Source organism: Neopelma chrysocephalum, unplaced genomic scaffold (genome assembly GCF_003984885.1).
Source record: "Neopelma chrysocephalum unplaced genomic scaffold, ASM398488v2 Primary Assembly neopelma1_63, whole genome shotgun sequence".
Lineage (NCBI taxonomy): Eukaryota > Metazoa > Chordata > Aves > Passeriformes > Pipridae > Neopelma > Neopelma chrysocephalum.
The window spans coordinates 7,637,737-7,651,938 of NW_020897720.1; the positions used below are offsets into that span (position 1 = coordinate 7,637,737).

At 45.9% G+C, this 14,202-nt stretch overlaps 1 protein-coding gene across 4 annotated transcripts in view; it reads left to right on the forward strand.

Annotated features, from left to right (window-relative positions):
* Positions 1-14,202, forward strand: part of UIMC1 (ubiquitin interaction motif containing 1) — a 40,148-nt gene that overhangs the window by 4,164 nt on the left and 21,782 nt on the right. For 3 of the 4 annotated variants that reach the window (XM_027682710.1, XM_027682709.1, XM_027682712.1), the window contains exons 2-4: positions 417-574; positions 8,560-8,650; positions 13,853-13,977. In XM_027682710.1, the coding sequence (XP_027538511.1) occupies positions 425-574; positions 8,560-8,650; positions 13,853-13,977 (366 nt within the window). In that variant the 5' untranslated portion in view covers positions 417-424. The remainder of the gene's footprint in view (positions 1-416; positions 575-8,559; positions 8,651-13,852; positions 13,978-14,202) is intronic. The other variant, XM_027682711.1, reaches the window with a different exon arrangement.

Sequence of the window (14,202 nt, forward strand, 5' to 3'; positions counted from 1 at the left end):
TGATCTGCTGCCTCAGCCTGCTTTGTTCTGGTGAAGGTGTGGGGCTGAGGAGGGGAAGTTGTGTTGGAGGGTGAGAGATCCACTGTAATGTGATGCTGTGGAGGAGTTTGCTGATGGGCTTTGAGAGGAAAGCCTCATTGCTTTGAAACAAGGCATTCAGAGTGGCTTTAGTCTGTGTTGCTGCTCCCCTGAAACCCCTTTTTAGCAATCAGCCGTAATAAAGTGTTCTTAACTAGATGAGTGGTGACTGGTACATGTGGCTCCCAGTAACGCTAAATCCACCACGCTTTGTAATAAGGTTCCAGTGCCTGGGGTCTTTTGCCTAAAAATAGCAAAAAAGAAAAAAAAGGATGACTGGTAGGGGAAATCTAAATCAGAAGGAAACAAATGGCTTTTAATCTTTTCATCTGTTTCAGAGTGAAGGATGCCGAGGAGGAAGAAGCCCACACAGGGCCTGGAGTCTAGAGGTCAGGATGGGGAGGAAGAGGAGGATGAGAAGAAGAATGCAGCCAATACCAAGAAGAAGCGCAGTTTTGTGGATGCATTTATTGTTATATCTGACAGTGATGGAGAGGTCAGTGATGGGTTTGGGGTGCCCAGAGCCTGTGCTGGGCCCTGCTGCTGCAGGACAGTGCCCGAGCAGCCCTCGGTGTTGTGCCGGGGTTGGGCTTTGCGCAAAGGATCTTGTGCCGTTCCTTTTCTTACATATGAGATGAATCAAATCCTATTTGACTAGGAAATGAATGGTGTGCTTCGTGAGGGTGAGTTATGAGTCTGGGATTTGATAACCAAATCCTCTCAGAACCGAATCTGAAACGTAATTTAAAAGTAACCTTTCCTCAATCCCTTTACAAATCTTTTTTTCATAATTTTTATTTGATTGATTTCCAGCTAAACCTTAGAAACATGATTCTGTATTATGTGCAAATAGATAAGAAAATGATTCAGAACACAGGCTTGTGAGTAGCTCAGAGACAGCCAGTGTCTAGTAAACTGATCCTGAATTACAGGAATCCAAGTTTGTAACCCACCTCCGTAGGGTGTAAAGGTGAATGTGGTGTGGGAGTGCCTGGCTGAGGCGTCAAGGCTCAGATCTCTGATCCCCAGCGTCAGCTTACACACATCAGCATTACTCTAAAGATTGAAATGTCTGTGTTGGTGACACGGGTGTTGGGATGAGCTCAGGAACTCCTGCCCGGGGGAAACCCAGAGCCCCGAGAACCTGTGCTCGACTGAGTGAGCTGCATGAGAGGAAATTATTAGAATCAGCGTTTTGTGTGTGACTCTTAAGGCTTTGCTCTGTCTTCCTGGTGATTGGGGATCCTAAGCTGCTTTTTGTAATTCCACCATTTTCAAAAGCATTTCAGTTCACTCTCTAGCTGTAGATCTTAAATCAAGTCCCTTTTGCTCCCACATCTGCAGTGTGCTGCTCTCCAATAAGGCGATTATCATGTGAGGAGGGGAAAAGCACTAGAAATAAACAGTAAGAAGCTGTAGGGCAAACTATATTGGATGTTTTTTCTTCACATTGTCTGAGTTCTTTCCCATTGGGAAATTCCCTGAAAGAAATGGAACATATGGCAGTAATAGTTCAGTGGGGTTAAACCCTTAGCTCTGCAATATGCTAAGTTAACTTCAGATGTCTGCTGCATCACTGGCCTTTATGGTGAAACCTATAAGGAAAAAAGAAATCAGCAGCTATAAGAGCTGCTGCAGTACATAAAAGATCAGGACCTGTTATTGTCTGCAATTATTCATCTCAATGTGCACGTATCTGAAAAAGAGGAAACAAACGTCTCTTAAAACACATCTATAAAAAGGTTAGGCTCTCTCACTGTTCTGTAAGTTTGTCTATAAACAATAAATTCTGATGGCATAATCGGTCATATTACAGAAAAGGATATGCTCAGAGAGGCCGTTAAAGAGCCAATTAGGTTCTGTTTAAGTGACAACAGTTCAGTCAGTTGAATGAGTGGATTTATTCAGTTCAGTCTCTTTCTGTGAGTCATCAGCTTACAGATCCAGTGCCATAGTCTCTTGTCGTGTTGTTTTCTGCAAAATCGAACGCAAAACTGTGATTTACTTGGGATCTCAAAAAAATAACTGTCTGCCTTCTGTAACTGTCTCAGCTCTTCTGTGTACATCAAGCTGAATTTCAATTTTGAACCTTCTAACTGTTGTTCTTGCTCTGGTAAGACCTTGTTGTGTGTTCAAGAAGAGGTGTGGGAAGCTCAGATCAATAGCAATTTTAGAGAACAATGCATTCTCAATTAATCTTGCATCTGTTAGGACATGGTTCCTTATGAATCAAAAGCTACAAGGACAATTTGGGCATCATTGATTCGATGGCTTTCTTCCTTGGCAGTCTCTTGGCAGGTATCTATAGAACAAGTCCCTAGTTCTGCTTCCAGACCAGCAGATCTTGTAGCAGCTGCACCTGGAAAGCCTCCAGCTTCTCACTTTTGATGATCTTTGGCAGACTGCCTCTCCCAGGAATTTTTCAGTCATGCTGGATTATCAAGCTCATCCATGTTATTTTGCCAAGTTCTCTTTCTTTGCTCATGTCTATGCTGTGGCATCTGCAGAGCTGCATCAGAAAGAAGTTTTCTGGACGTGAGGCTTTCTGATCTCTGCTATATATAATCCTGGATTCGGGGAACACTTCTCTTTTTTTGGAAAGGGTTGGACAAAATAAGAACAGTCTCTCTGGCTCTGTGGAAGGAAGAGGAGATGACCTTCTTTGTGCAAACTGTGTCTCAGAAAACGCAGACATGACGAATGAGCAGAGTGGTTCCCGTCTCCCCCGGCTGTTTAAACCCTGGAGGGAATTGGTTGCCCATGCCAGAAGGTGGGTGGTCATTTACAAATACACAATATTTCAAATAGTCCCCAACAGTGCTCTTTCCAAGCATAGCAATTCCTGGTCTGTCTCATGAGCCCCTTGCTTGAATCGGGCTGTTGGTAAAGACTCTGACCCCCAAGATTTTCCAAAGCCACATCTGAAACATGATTGTTCCCTGGCATCAGGCCTGGCCGAATGTGAGCACTGAGCACAGCCCAAAGGTTGTGCTGACCCATTAGATTGATTTGCAGCTTTTAATCCCAAAATGCCACTGATCTGCTGTGGGAACTTTTGGAAGGGTCTGTTTTTCCTGGGTAGATCCTTTGTGAGCTTGGAGAGTACCTGCCTGCACTCAGAGTTGGCATGAAGTCTCACAAGCTCTTTCTGCCAGATCTGTCAGCTCTGCCAGCCCTCGGGGAACATATGATGAGACTCCAGGGTGATGGTGCCATCTATTTCTGCATGGCTTGTCTTCCCTTTGGTGTGGAACATCCCTTTGCCCAAGTGTTCCTGTGTTTGGAGATACTTGCTGTCAGGGAAATCAGCAGCATGTGTCGATGCTCCAGTTTAGATTTCGGCTGTGGTACAGAGGGAGGTGTGTTTGGGCATCATCTGAAATACCTGGCCACTGCCCTGTCCTGTCTTCATCAGCTGTGACAGCGGCCACTCACCTCAGGACCAGGCATGGCCTGAGGGACATCTTACTATGGAAAAGATGGGATGACAGTGCCCACCTGTTGTGCTTGAATCCCAGCTGGCAACTAATTACCACATGGCTGCTTGCTCACTTGACACCCCCTGCGCTGTGGTGGGGAGGAGAATTTGGAAAAAAAAGTAAACCTCATGGGTTGAGATAAGAACAGCTTAATAATAGAAACAAGATAAAATACCGTAATACTACTAATTATCCTAATGATAATATCAATAATAATTGTAATGAAGAAGAGGGAGAGAGGAACTGCTTTTTATGAGAAAATGTAGTGATAGGACAAGGAGGAATGGGGTCAAACTAAAAAAGGAGAAATTTAGGTTAGATATGTGGAAGAAATTCTTTAATGTGAGGGTGATGAGGCACTGGAACAGGATGCCCCGAGAGGTTATGGATACCCCATCCCTGGCAGTGTTCAAAGCCAGGCAATGAGCAACCTGGTCTAGTGGGAGGTGTTCCTGCCTATGGCAGGGGGTTTGGAAAGAGATGATCTTTAATGTCCTTTCCAACACAAACCATTCTGTGATTCCATGAGTAAAACCCAAGAGAAACAAATGATGCACAATATCATTACTCACTGACTGATGCCCAGCCTGTCCCTGAGCAGCCATCGGTGGCTCCCAGCCAATTTCCCCCAGTTTATATACTGGACATGATGTTCTATGGTATGGAATATCCCTTTGGCCAGTTCCTCCCAGCTTCTTGCACACCTGTTCACTGTCAGAGCACAGGAAACTGAGGAGTCCTTGATTTATAGTAAGCACTGCTTGGCACCAAAGAACCATCAGTGTGTTATCAGCATTATTTCCATACTAAATCCAAAACACAGCACTGCACCAGCTACTAGGAATAAAATTAACTCAATCTCAGCTGAAACCAGGACACCAGCTCACACCACTGACCATCTGAGTGAAGCAGAGCCTCATGGGAGTATCTCTGCAGTGCCCTGCTGTCCCCACGGGCTCTGCTGGTGCCAAGGGACCCGGTGCCTCCAGTTCCCAGAGGACAATGTGGTGTGAGTTGGCTCTCGGGAAGGCTCCATGGCTCTGCTGCGATCACTCCTCGAAAATCAGATTGATCTGAATCCAGACTCCTCACAGCCCCATTTCCTTACAGAGTCTTCCCTCTGTGTGTCGGGAACTGCATGTCTGGCATGAGCCCCATTGTGTCTTGTTGTTCAAGTCTCCAATTCCAGCAGGTTTGTTCTAATGAGCTGAAAGACAGCAAAGCTGAAACAGATTCTGAAGTCAGAGACTAATAAAGTAGGGTGTGATATTAATTTCAGCAGCAGCCTTGGCTAGAGCCAAACATTGCACTTCCAACATCTAATTGGTTTTTAAAAATAAATTAGTCTGGTTTTCATCTGCGTATTTCCCATGCAGGACGTGTAGTGTTTGGCTGTGCCCTGTTGTTAGATGGTCCCAACTGCTGTTGAGCAGTAAAATTACCCAGACCTTTTAACTTTGCAGTCTGCACCATTAGTGATGGAGACATTCTGCTATAGCCTTTCCTTCCCTGAGTCAGTAGAAGCTGATTTCTGTGGTTTATGATGTGGATTTGAGGGAGCAGGATGTGGGATGCTGGCTACTGGCTTCCATTTACGGGCTTTTAGGAGCGAGTGGAGATGTATCTGTTTCTGCTGGCAGAGTCAGGTTCTCTTAAGTATGTGCAAAAGCATTTTTAAAATGGGAGTTTGGATTTCCTGCTATCTGGTGAAACCAAGCAGGTTAAAAAATAAGGAAGAAGAATAGTGGCTGCCTTCCACTAAATGTGTAGGGAACTTTGAAAACCTGTCTGTTTCTTGATCTGTGTACAATGCTGGCAGTGAAATTGCTCATAAGAGAGCATCATAAATTAAAATGCAGAGCCTGACACACAGGAAAAGAATTTGGGCTCCTTTTGGCTGTTGTGCCTTGAATGGACAGCAAAGGAGAGATTCTCTCCAGGCTGGCACTGAACAGAGGTGTGCAGTTCCTACCTCACCTCTGCTATAATAATTAGTTTCCCTTGGAAGTTGTGTGTTGGAGATGACCTTGTAACTAAGAGTATTGGCTGCAGTTTGGGAATATTTTAATTGATTAAGATTATTTTTGGACTAGTGATCTTATTAGAAAGGCAGTTGGTTGAGTGGCCCCCTGAGTTCCTATTATCCTTGTAGATAGATGAGCATTAAAAGGTTGGGTCAGGAAGAGCAAGCCCTGTTGTCTTCTCTGAATTTTTTTGGCCCCCTCGGTTTCTACCATCCATGCCTGCATTTATGCAGAGCACTCTGGGGCCTGCGGGGCTCTCTCCCAGCAGAGGTACAAACAGCCATAAATCCTAATTAAAAGGTATGTTTTATTTTCTGGGTTTAAAAATAAAGAAGATTTAAGAATTCTTGGAATTGAGATGTGTGTATATATTTTGGCCCATCAGGATTAATTGGATTTGCTTCAGCGGTTCTCTGCACCGTGGCTGTTCAGTAGAACGCTGCTGAGCAATTTAAACATCTTTCTCGAATGTATGAGGTTCGTACAACACGTGTCCTGCAATAATTTTGCTCCTGCCACTGTTGTAAATGTCGAGATTCTTCAGGACCAGCACAGAGAACCGAGGCACGTACTTGGCTGTGCGGTGGGTCCGGGCAGCGCGCCCAGTGCCGGCTGCACTGTTCCACTCCAGAGCCCTGGAGGTGTTTGGGCCCCGTCTTGTCCCGTGGTGTGTGTTGTAAGTGTTTGTCTCAGTGCACAGTGCAGGCACTTGCAGCCATGGAAAGTTTGGTGTGCTCATAAATCACATCCGTGCCCTGGAAGAGAGCTGCAGATGAGAGTGTCAGGGTTGACCTTCCAGCAAGTGCAAGAGTGATGAGGGGAAGACTGATGCCTAGAGAGAAGAGCCAGGGATTTACAGAGCCTGCTAGGATTAAATTGCCCCTGTTTTAAGCTGGGGTGTGTTTAGCACAGTTAGACAGGGCTTTGGGGGAGAGTGGGAGAGCTGTTGCTTAACCTCCTCCAGCATATAATCCTAGTGTGATCCTGGTGCAGTCCCACAGACCGTTTCTCACTTCCTCAGGTGTGGTCTGCTTGTGAGGTAAGTGGGAAGCTATTGCTGCAGACCAAGGCGGGCACTTTGGAGTAGGACATCCCTTGGCTTATGGAAAACTGTGGAGAAGGGCAATATGCCAGGGCCCAGGAAGAGGGGATTTCACCTCCTAAATGTGAGCTTGGCATCCATCTCCTTGCAAGAGAAACTCTGGACGTGAAGCAGTTTTTCGAAGACACAGTGGCAGATCTTGGAAAGGGGGCACCCAAACCAGGGAAGAGAAGGAATCAGTCATAGGAAAAACCCCTTAGGTACAAGCATGAGTGTGTGTGGACTTGCCAAGTATGATTGCTGCTGTGTTGTGAGGTACTTCTTAAGTCAGTGAAGTGAGGAATGGTGTAGGTACGAGGGCATGTAGAAGCTGTAATGTATTAGGGTTTCAGGAAACCACTTAATAGTATGTCTTGCAAAAATCTTAGTTGGATAAATAATTCAATTTGGTCTAGATAGTAACATTCCTGCATTGAAATCCTGCTAAAAGACTGTCAGCAAGAGCTGGTGATGAAGAGAAGGGAGGCTCATCTGGGGGAGATGTAAGGCTGAGGCCAAGAGGATCAATATTAGGTCTGTGTGTGTTTTAACATCCTCATTAATGATCTGTAAGAGGGAGCAAGTGGTGTATATAGATTAATAAAATCTACAGATAACACTAAAGCTGGAGATGTCTGGAACAAAACTCAGCACAGAGGTGCAGTCCAAAGGACTTCACCAGCTCAGAAACATGGACAAAGGACAAAAGAAATTGATGACACTTGAAAAAAATCAATGTATCTGTTTGTGTTAAAGTAGCCCAAGCCACATGCCCCCACCTTGAACCCCTCTCCTGTCACAGGAGATGGAATGAGGCACAAGTGTGTGGCCAACGTGTGTCTCACAGAGAACAAAACTCACTGCAGCTGCAGAGGGAGTGGTGCAAAACCCCTCCTGGCCAGGCATGAGTCTCTGCCTGAAACTCTGGGTTTGATTCTAATCCTACCTGATTTAGAGAGACAAATTGGAAGACGTCCAGTGCCAGCCTTCGGTAATGTGTGCGGCCTCGCTTAAGCTGCTGGGACAACAACTTGCATAAATGTGTGTCATTTATGCCTGCGCCCAGTCCTGGTGCAGTCCCTGTGCTTAAAGCAGCACACATGTAGGTTGTTTGTAGGGGTATTGTTCCAGAGAGGCCCAAGACAACAAATTCCTGAAGTATTCAAGCTTCAAAAATGAAGCACTTGTGGCAATACTGCCCAGAGAAGCTGTGGCTGCCCCATCCCTGGAAGTGTTCAAGGCCAGATTGGATGGGGCTCTGAGCAACCTGGTCTAGTGGAAGGTGTCCCTGCCCAAGGCAGGGAGTTGGAACGAGATGATGTCTAAGGTCCCTTTCAACCTAAACCATTCTATGATTCTATGAATACAATGAGAGATTGGCACGAGGAGGAAATACATATGGCTCTCCTGCTTTTGTGTTGTGTTAACATGGGTCTCCAAAAATGGGTAGGGATCCTAGTTTTGATCACCTGAAATTGTTTTGGCAGAGTTACTAGAAGCTGCACGGCAGGAAACAGTCCTGGCTTACAGGTGTGTGATGCTCGCTTGTAAAAAGGTTCTGTTTCAAGTGCTTACAAATATCAATGTTTTAGCAAGGCCAAACAAATTCTCTCTAAAATCGTGGGTAGCAGGTGCAGTGCATGGTGGTGACTGGCATGAAGTCTATTGTCTCTCCTACTTCTCTGTTTATGTCAGTCTGTAACTCTTTTTGCTCATTATGCTTATCACACAGCTTTTAATAGTTACAGAATGTGTTTGAATTATGTTTGAAATTCAAATTTCACACAAATAGAGGCTTGTTCTTGAACCAGTGTTTGTGTCTGAGTAGCTGGGGGGGAGGGGGCTGGTAGTATTTCTTACATATTGCATGCACTCACCATGTTTTTTTCCATTACAGCAGGAGTCAAAGGAAGAGAGTGGATTGCAGAAGAAGAGAACAAAACAGCAGCTGGATCAAACCAAGTTTGCTGCTAAAAGAAAAATTGCACGTAGGTCTCGACTGTGGGGCTGGGGAAGTTGTCTAGTGCTGAGCAGCTGTTTGTGTTAGAGATTATTTCCCTTGCAGAAAGGCTGTGATGTGGCTGGGGATGCAGAGCTTTCAGAGAAGACCCTTCTCAGGGGTAAATTTTGCCTGTCTGAATAGGCACACTGTCACTTGTTTTTTCCCTGGGCAGCGTGTGCGTGGACTGGTGCACTTCCAAAATAAGTGTGGGCGGGTGTTGGTACCTCACCAGGTTTCAAAACTGGCTGAAGGCAATCTTAAAGTACTTTCAGTCACAAACTGCTTTTCCGTTCAGGCCCCTCTGCTGCTGCCTGTCCCTGAAACGTCAGGATGCTCTGACCTGACAGCTGCCACTCAGGGAAGATCTGAGTCGCAGCTGACAGTACTCTGAAATTGTTGGCTCGTGGCGTGGGGGCAGCTGGCACTGGCAACATTGGACATCATAAGTAAGGGTGTTAAGAACCAGAGATTTGGATGATGTCATTTTGCAGTTATATGGAGTGTTGGTGCACCCCTGTCACAGCCATGTGTGCAGTTCTGGTCTCTGCATCCCAAGGCCATGGTGGTACATCCAGAGAAGGGCAGCCCAAGCCATGAAGGGCATGGAGCAGCTGCCTTATGGGGAGAGACTGGAGAGCCTGGGGCTGCTTTGTTAGGAGAGGAAGGCGGGATCAAAGTTCCTATCAGTAAGGCAGTGCCTCAGCTGGGCACAGAACCATTGTTTACAAGCTCCTATTAGCCAGAGTGCATTGGTGGAAATAGCAGGAGATAGATGTGTTTGAAACAGGTGAAGGACAGTAATGCTTCACACAGCACGGAGTGAGCTCCTGGAAGTTTGTGTCACAGGAGGTTGTGAAGGGGTCAGTATCAGCAGCTTTAATAAGAGATTAAATGCATTCATGGACAATGGGTCTAAGAATAAATGCTAAAGTGAACAGACTGGGATGTTCCTGTTTATATTCTGAATGCCAGGGATGTACAGGCAGAAGGGACCACTGAGCATGGCCAGGTTGCCTGTGTTCCTGGTGCAGCCCCACTTGTTACAGCAGCCAGGCCCCAGGTCCCTGCTTGTGTTCCTATGCTCTGCAAGGCAGTAGTTGGTCCATCCAGCATGTGAAATTCAGGATGTTTTAAAATGGGAGAGGTGCTGTCTCCTACAAAACCCAAAGCAATCACTGAACAAAATGGAGCACACCAGTGCTCTCTGCAAGCAGCAGCAGTTGGGCTTGTCAGTCCTCACAGGGCTTGTGTGAATTAAATTGTTTTTAATAGAGGCCTAAGGCCATAGCACAGAACAGCCCAGCTCTTTGTGGGAGCTGAAGCCCACTGTGCGTATCTGTGTTGAACAAGTAAGATAACAAAAGTCAGAAATGTGGGAAGACTTCTTTTTCTTATTCTTCTTTTTCTCCCAAAGGAAACAGGGCATCAAATAAAAGCTAAAACCCCCCTTGGAGAAGCCAATAAAATGTGACCAAACATATGGCATTAAGAACAGGGAGCTGCTGAAGTTGGATATCCTCGTTTGCATCATTGAGCGTGCGGGGTTTTGGGAGCTGGTGCTGTGCAAAAGGTGTTTGGTGTGCTCCAGAAAATCCACGGGAGACAGAGCCAGCTCTCCAGCCATTGTGTAACGGAGGAGTTCTGCTGTGTTTCTAGATGCTGAAATTATTGATAATACTTTTTCTTTTCCTGGGGCTAAAGCTGCAATTTTCTGTTGCTTAGTGTGCACGTCTGAGTTTGGGGGTGCCGGCGCCGCTCGGTCGGAGAGCGGGCGCTTGTTTAAGCACGTGTGATCGTGGGGCTGTTCTCATTTATGGGAAACTATAATTAGACTTTTGGTGTTTGCTTTTAGGCAAATTAAGATTTGAAGTAGTAATTATTTTTCTCAGTGTCTTTAAATAAATTCTTTGAATTGCGAGGCAAATTGGTCTTTTGTAAAGATTCGGTGCTTCTGGGTAGAGCAAGTTCTTTCTCCTCAAAACTGGAAAATTTCGGATATTGGCAGGCTCTGGTTATAAAGCATATCCTCCCATTTTTGCTTTGTTGTGGTTTTATTCATTTTAACCTAAAGCCATAACTAAAATATATCTGTGACGTTTCATCCTGACAGGATAAATGGAAATACAAAACCTAACGAAGCCTCTCTCTTTTTCTGGAGGAAGTCTGTGCTATAAAGCACATTTGAATGTTTTTACTGTAATTGCTCTTTGGATATGTGGAAATACTGAGATCCCCCATTTCTGTTATATTTGAGTAAATCTCTTATTAGTAAGTGTTAGAACTACAACTAGTGGGGTTTTGCATCTAATTCACTTTGCAAATGTCAAAATGGAACATAAATCGCTTCACAAATTGCCGTATTAGCATTTAAAAAGGCTTTGAAATGGTTTAATTTGTTTAGGGCTGCAGTATCTTAAAAACAGTTTCTCTCTGACCCCTCCTTCCCATCTGTGGGTGTCTTGGATGCCCTGGTCTCCAGAGAGGCTCTGGGATTTCATGCTGCCTTGGGATGGACGTGTGACGAGTGGATTTTGGAGTGTGAGACGCGGAGTTCCCAGCTGGAAGTGCTGGTGTTTCCTCACGAGAATGGGCTCCCGTGAGACAAGCGATGAGTGTGAGCTGAGCAGGGTGGTCCAGATGGAGAGAGATTGTTCTTCCCGGGGGCTGTGGGAGCTCCTGTCCCTCTGGCATGCTCCAGGAGCATGGCTCGTCTCCGCCACATGCTCCGAGCTTGCTCCCTGGGTCTGTTTGCACACGCCGGTCGGGGGCTAACGCAGCACTCTGCATTTCTAATCATCATCAATTATGACCGCTGCAATCAGCATCAAGTTTAATAAAACACACGGTGCTGAGAAGTCATCAGTCCTGGAGCACGAAATACCGTCAGCTCCACTTAAAGCAGGTCAGATCTACTGGAAGACATGGGCAGAGCTGCTCTTTGCTCTCCCACCGTAATACCAGGTGGGTTTAAACTCGAGATTTCCCCATCTCTGGAGTACCTACTCAACTGGAACGTGCACTAAGTGCATCTTGTTTGTCACTGGTTTCTTTGCCAGAGGCAGCATTTGTCTGGCACATTCCCTGTCCCCAGAGGGGAAATTGCTGTGCCAGGGAGGGAGAAGAAAACAAAATGTACAGCAGTAGCTCGCCAAAAAATGTTTCTTTTTATTAAGCTTCATGGATGTTGATAGCCTGAACTGGCGAACACTCAGGCTCCCGTTGAAGCACGTGGAATGTCGTGTGTTGTGGGACTCCGATCACGTGCAGTGGTTTTCGTGCCCATGTCGGAGTTTGTAATCAGGATCAGGATCTGGCCTGATGTCTGTGATGGATTAGGCAGGGAAACAAATCAGCACAGACTTTCCAAATACTTGGAAGGTGTTTGGTATTGTGAAAACAGAAAAGACTGGATGTGGCCCTTAGTGCCATGGTCTAGTTGACAAGGTGGTGATCAGTCAAAGATTGTAATCTCTGAGGTCTTTTCCAACCTAATTGATTCTGTGATTCTGTGCAATGCTGTGTATTACTGTTGTTCTTGGGGATGGGATCCTTCTCCATACACTGAACTGTCATCTGCTTTCCATTAAAGGATGCTTTTTTGTTGCCCTGGTCCCTTTTGGCTGTAACATCATAGAACGACTTTGTCCAAGGACAAAAGATCCCCACGAGCCCTGAGAGCGCTGCAGTCTGCCTTCCCTTCAACCTCTTTCTTAATTTTAAAAGGAATTACCCCCCTCCCCCCAAACCAACAACCTGAAGCTAAGTGCTGATTTAGTAGGACACATAAAGGAATCTGAGAGTAATCAGAGCAGTCCAAAAATGCTTCAGATCCTGCTTGGGTGGGGGAGCACGGGGCTGCCATCAGCAAGGAGCTGGGGGAAGGGCAGAGCAGAGCCGGCTGCTCCGTGGATGCTCCTCGTTGCAGCCGCGCCGTCATGCACGGACTGTGCTACGGCCAGAGCAGTCCCCAGGTGCTTCCAGGGTGGCTGCGCTGCTGTGTTTGGGTGGCAGCTGGTAGGAAGAGGATGGGATAGAAAATGGGAGCCTGCAAGTTCTGAATGCTTTATCCGGGGAAAGGTCTGTCTCCGAAGCTGGCTGCAGTGAAGGCATGTTTTGTGCTTGGGCGGCCTCCCTGTTCAATGACATGTCTTAAAGATGTTGTAGCCCGTCGGAGAGCGCGAGCCTTTGGTTCATGCATGAGATGGCGCGTGCAGGATTCTGCCTGGAGGAGGGAGCGGGTTCTGAAGGAAATCTGTCAATTTGTTTCAAGTGAGAAGATGTATTTTTCAGCTCCTGAGAGTGCTGTTGAGTTGTTTTTCAAGCTGCACTCCATTCTGCAGGCGTTATATATTTTAAGCATAGTGGAAGTGTTGGATTGAATCTAAGTAAATAAGTGTTTTCCAAAGTAACTAACTGCTTTGTTTCTAAATAGCCAGTCCGGGCTCTTGGTTTGATTTGAGCGAGCAGAATTTCAGGAAGAAATTTTCTGCTGAAAAAGCAGTTACAACTGTAGGAAACCTGTTTCCCATGCATGACTGACTTAGTGATGCAGTGGAGTGGTGATGTGAGCAGAAGGGGGATGTATGCATGTGAAAGATCCTCTATAATACCACCAAGCAAGTAACATTATCCTCCACAGAGCTTTCCACCTGCAGCTCAGGGTGAACAACATGTAGCTCTTTTTCTCTCGGGTAGGTCTCCTGTGGTATTGCAGGTATCTATGTGTCAGAAGGCACTGAGGAGTGCTACTGGTTAGTAAAAAAATGTCTTAAAGAAGATGTATTGTTTATGCTGCCTTGCTGCTGAGTCTATCTGATATAAAAATGAGCACACTTTGGAAATCTGTCCTTTTTCTCTCTCCTTGAACATGAATTCGGCACCTGCAGAGTGTGTTGTTTGATGCCAAATAAAATATCACGTTGCAGATAATATACCCAGGGAATGGGAGCTTAGATTGCTGTAGAAACCTGAACTGAAGTTCCTGACCTGGGTTACCTTTCTCATTTATTGTTGACTGCTCAGTTTTGGTGACGCCTTTTCAGGAAAGCTGAACTTTAGATGTTTTGCTCTGCATTCCTCTTGGGGAGGTGGGACCCTTACGCATTTCTCCCAACATGTTGGATATATGTTGGGTGTTTACATACACCTACAGCTGTGACTTGACATTATCCTATTTCTTCTGCTGTAGAGATGAGTGAAGAGGAACAGTTTGCACTGGCCCTGAAAATGAGTGAGCAAGAAGCCAGACAAGTGAACTGTCAGGAAGAGGAAGAGGAGGAGCTCTTGAGGAAGGCCATTGCTGAGAGCCTTAGCGTAAGTGCACTTCTGTGAAGAGCCTTACTAGGGTTCTTCAGCAGCACTGCTTTCTGTGCTTACTTTCCCACACCGCACAAAAGAAGGTTTTACGGGGGGGGCCTAGTTATTTCCAGCACAAACTGGAACAACAGCAATCCCAGAGTAGTTGCTCTGGACTGTTCCTAGTGAGAGGGACATGTAAACTTCAACCTCAGCTGTTTTGGGGTGCACAGTTCTGATTGG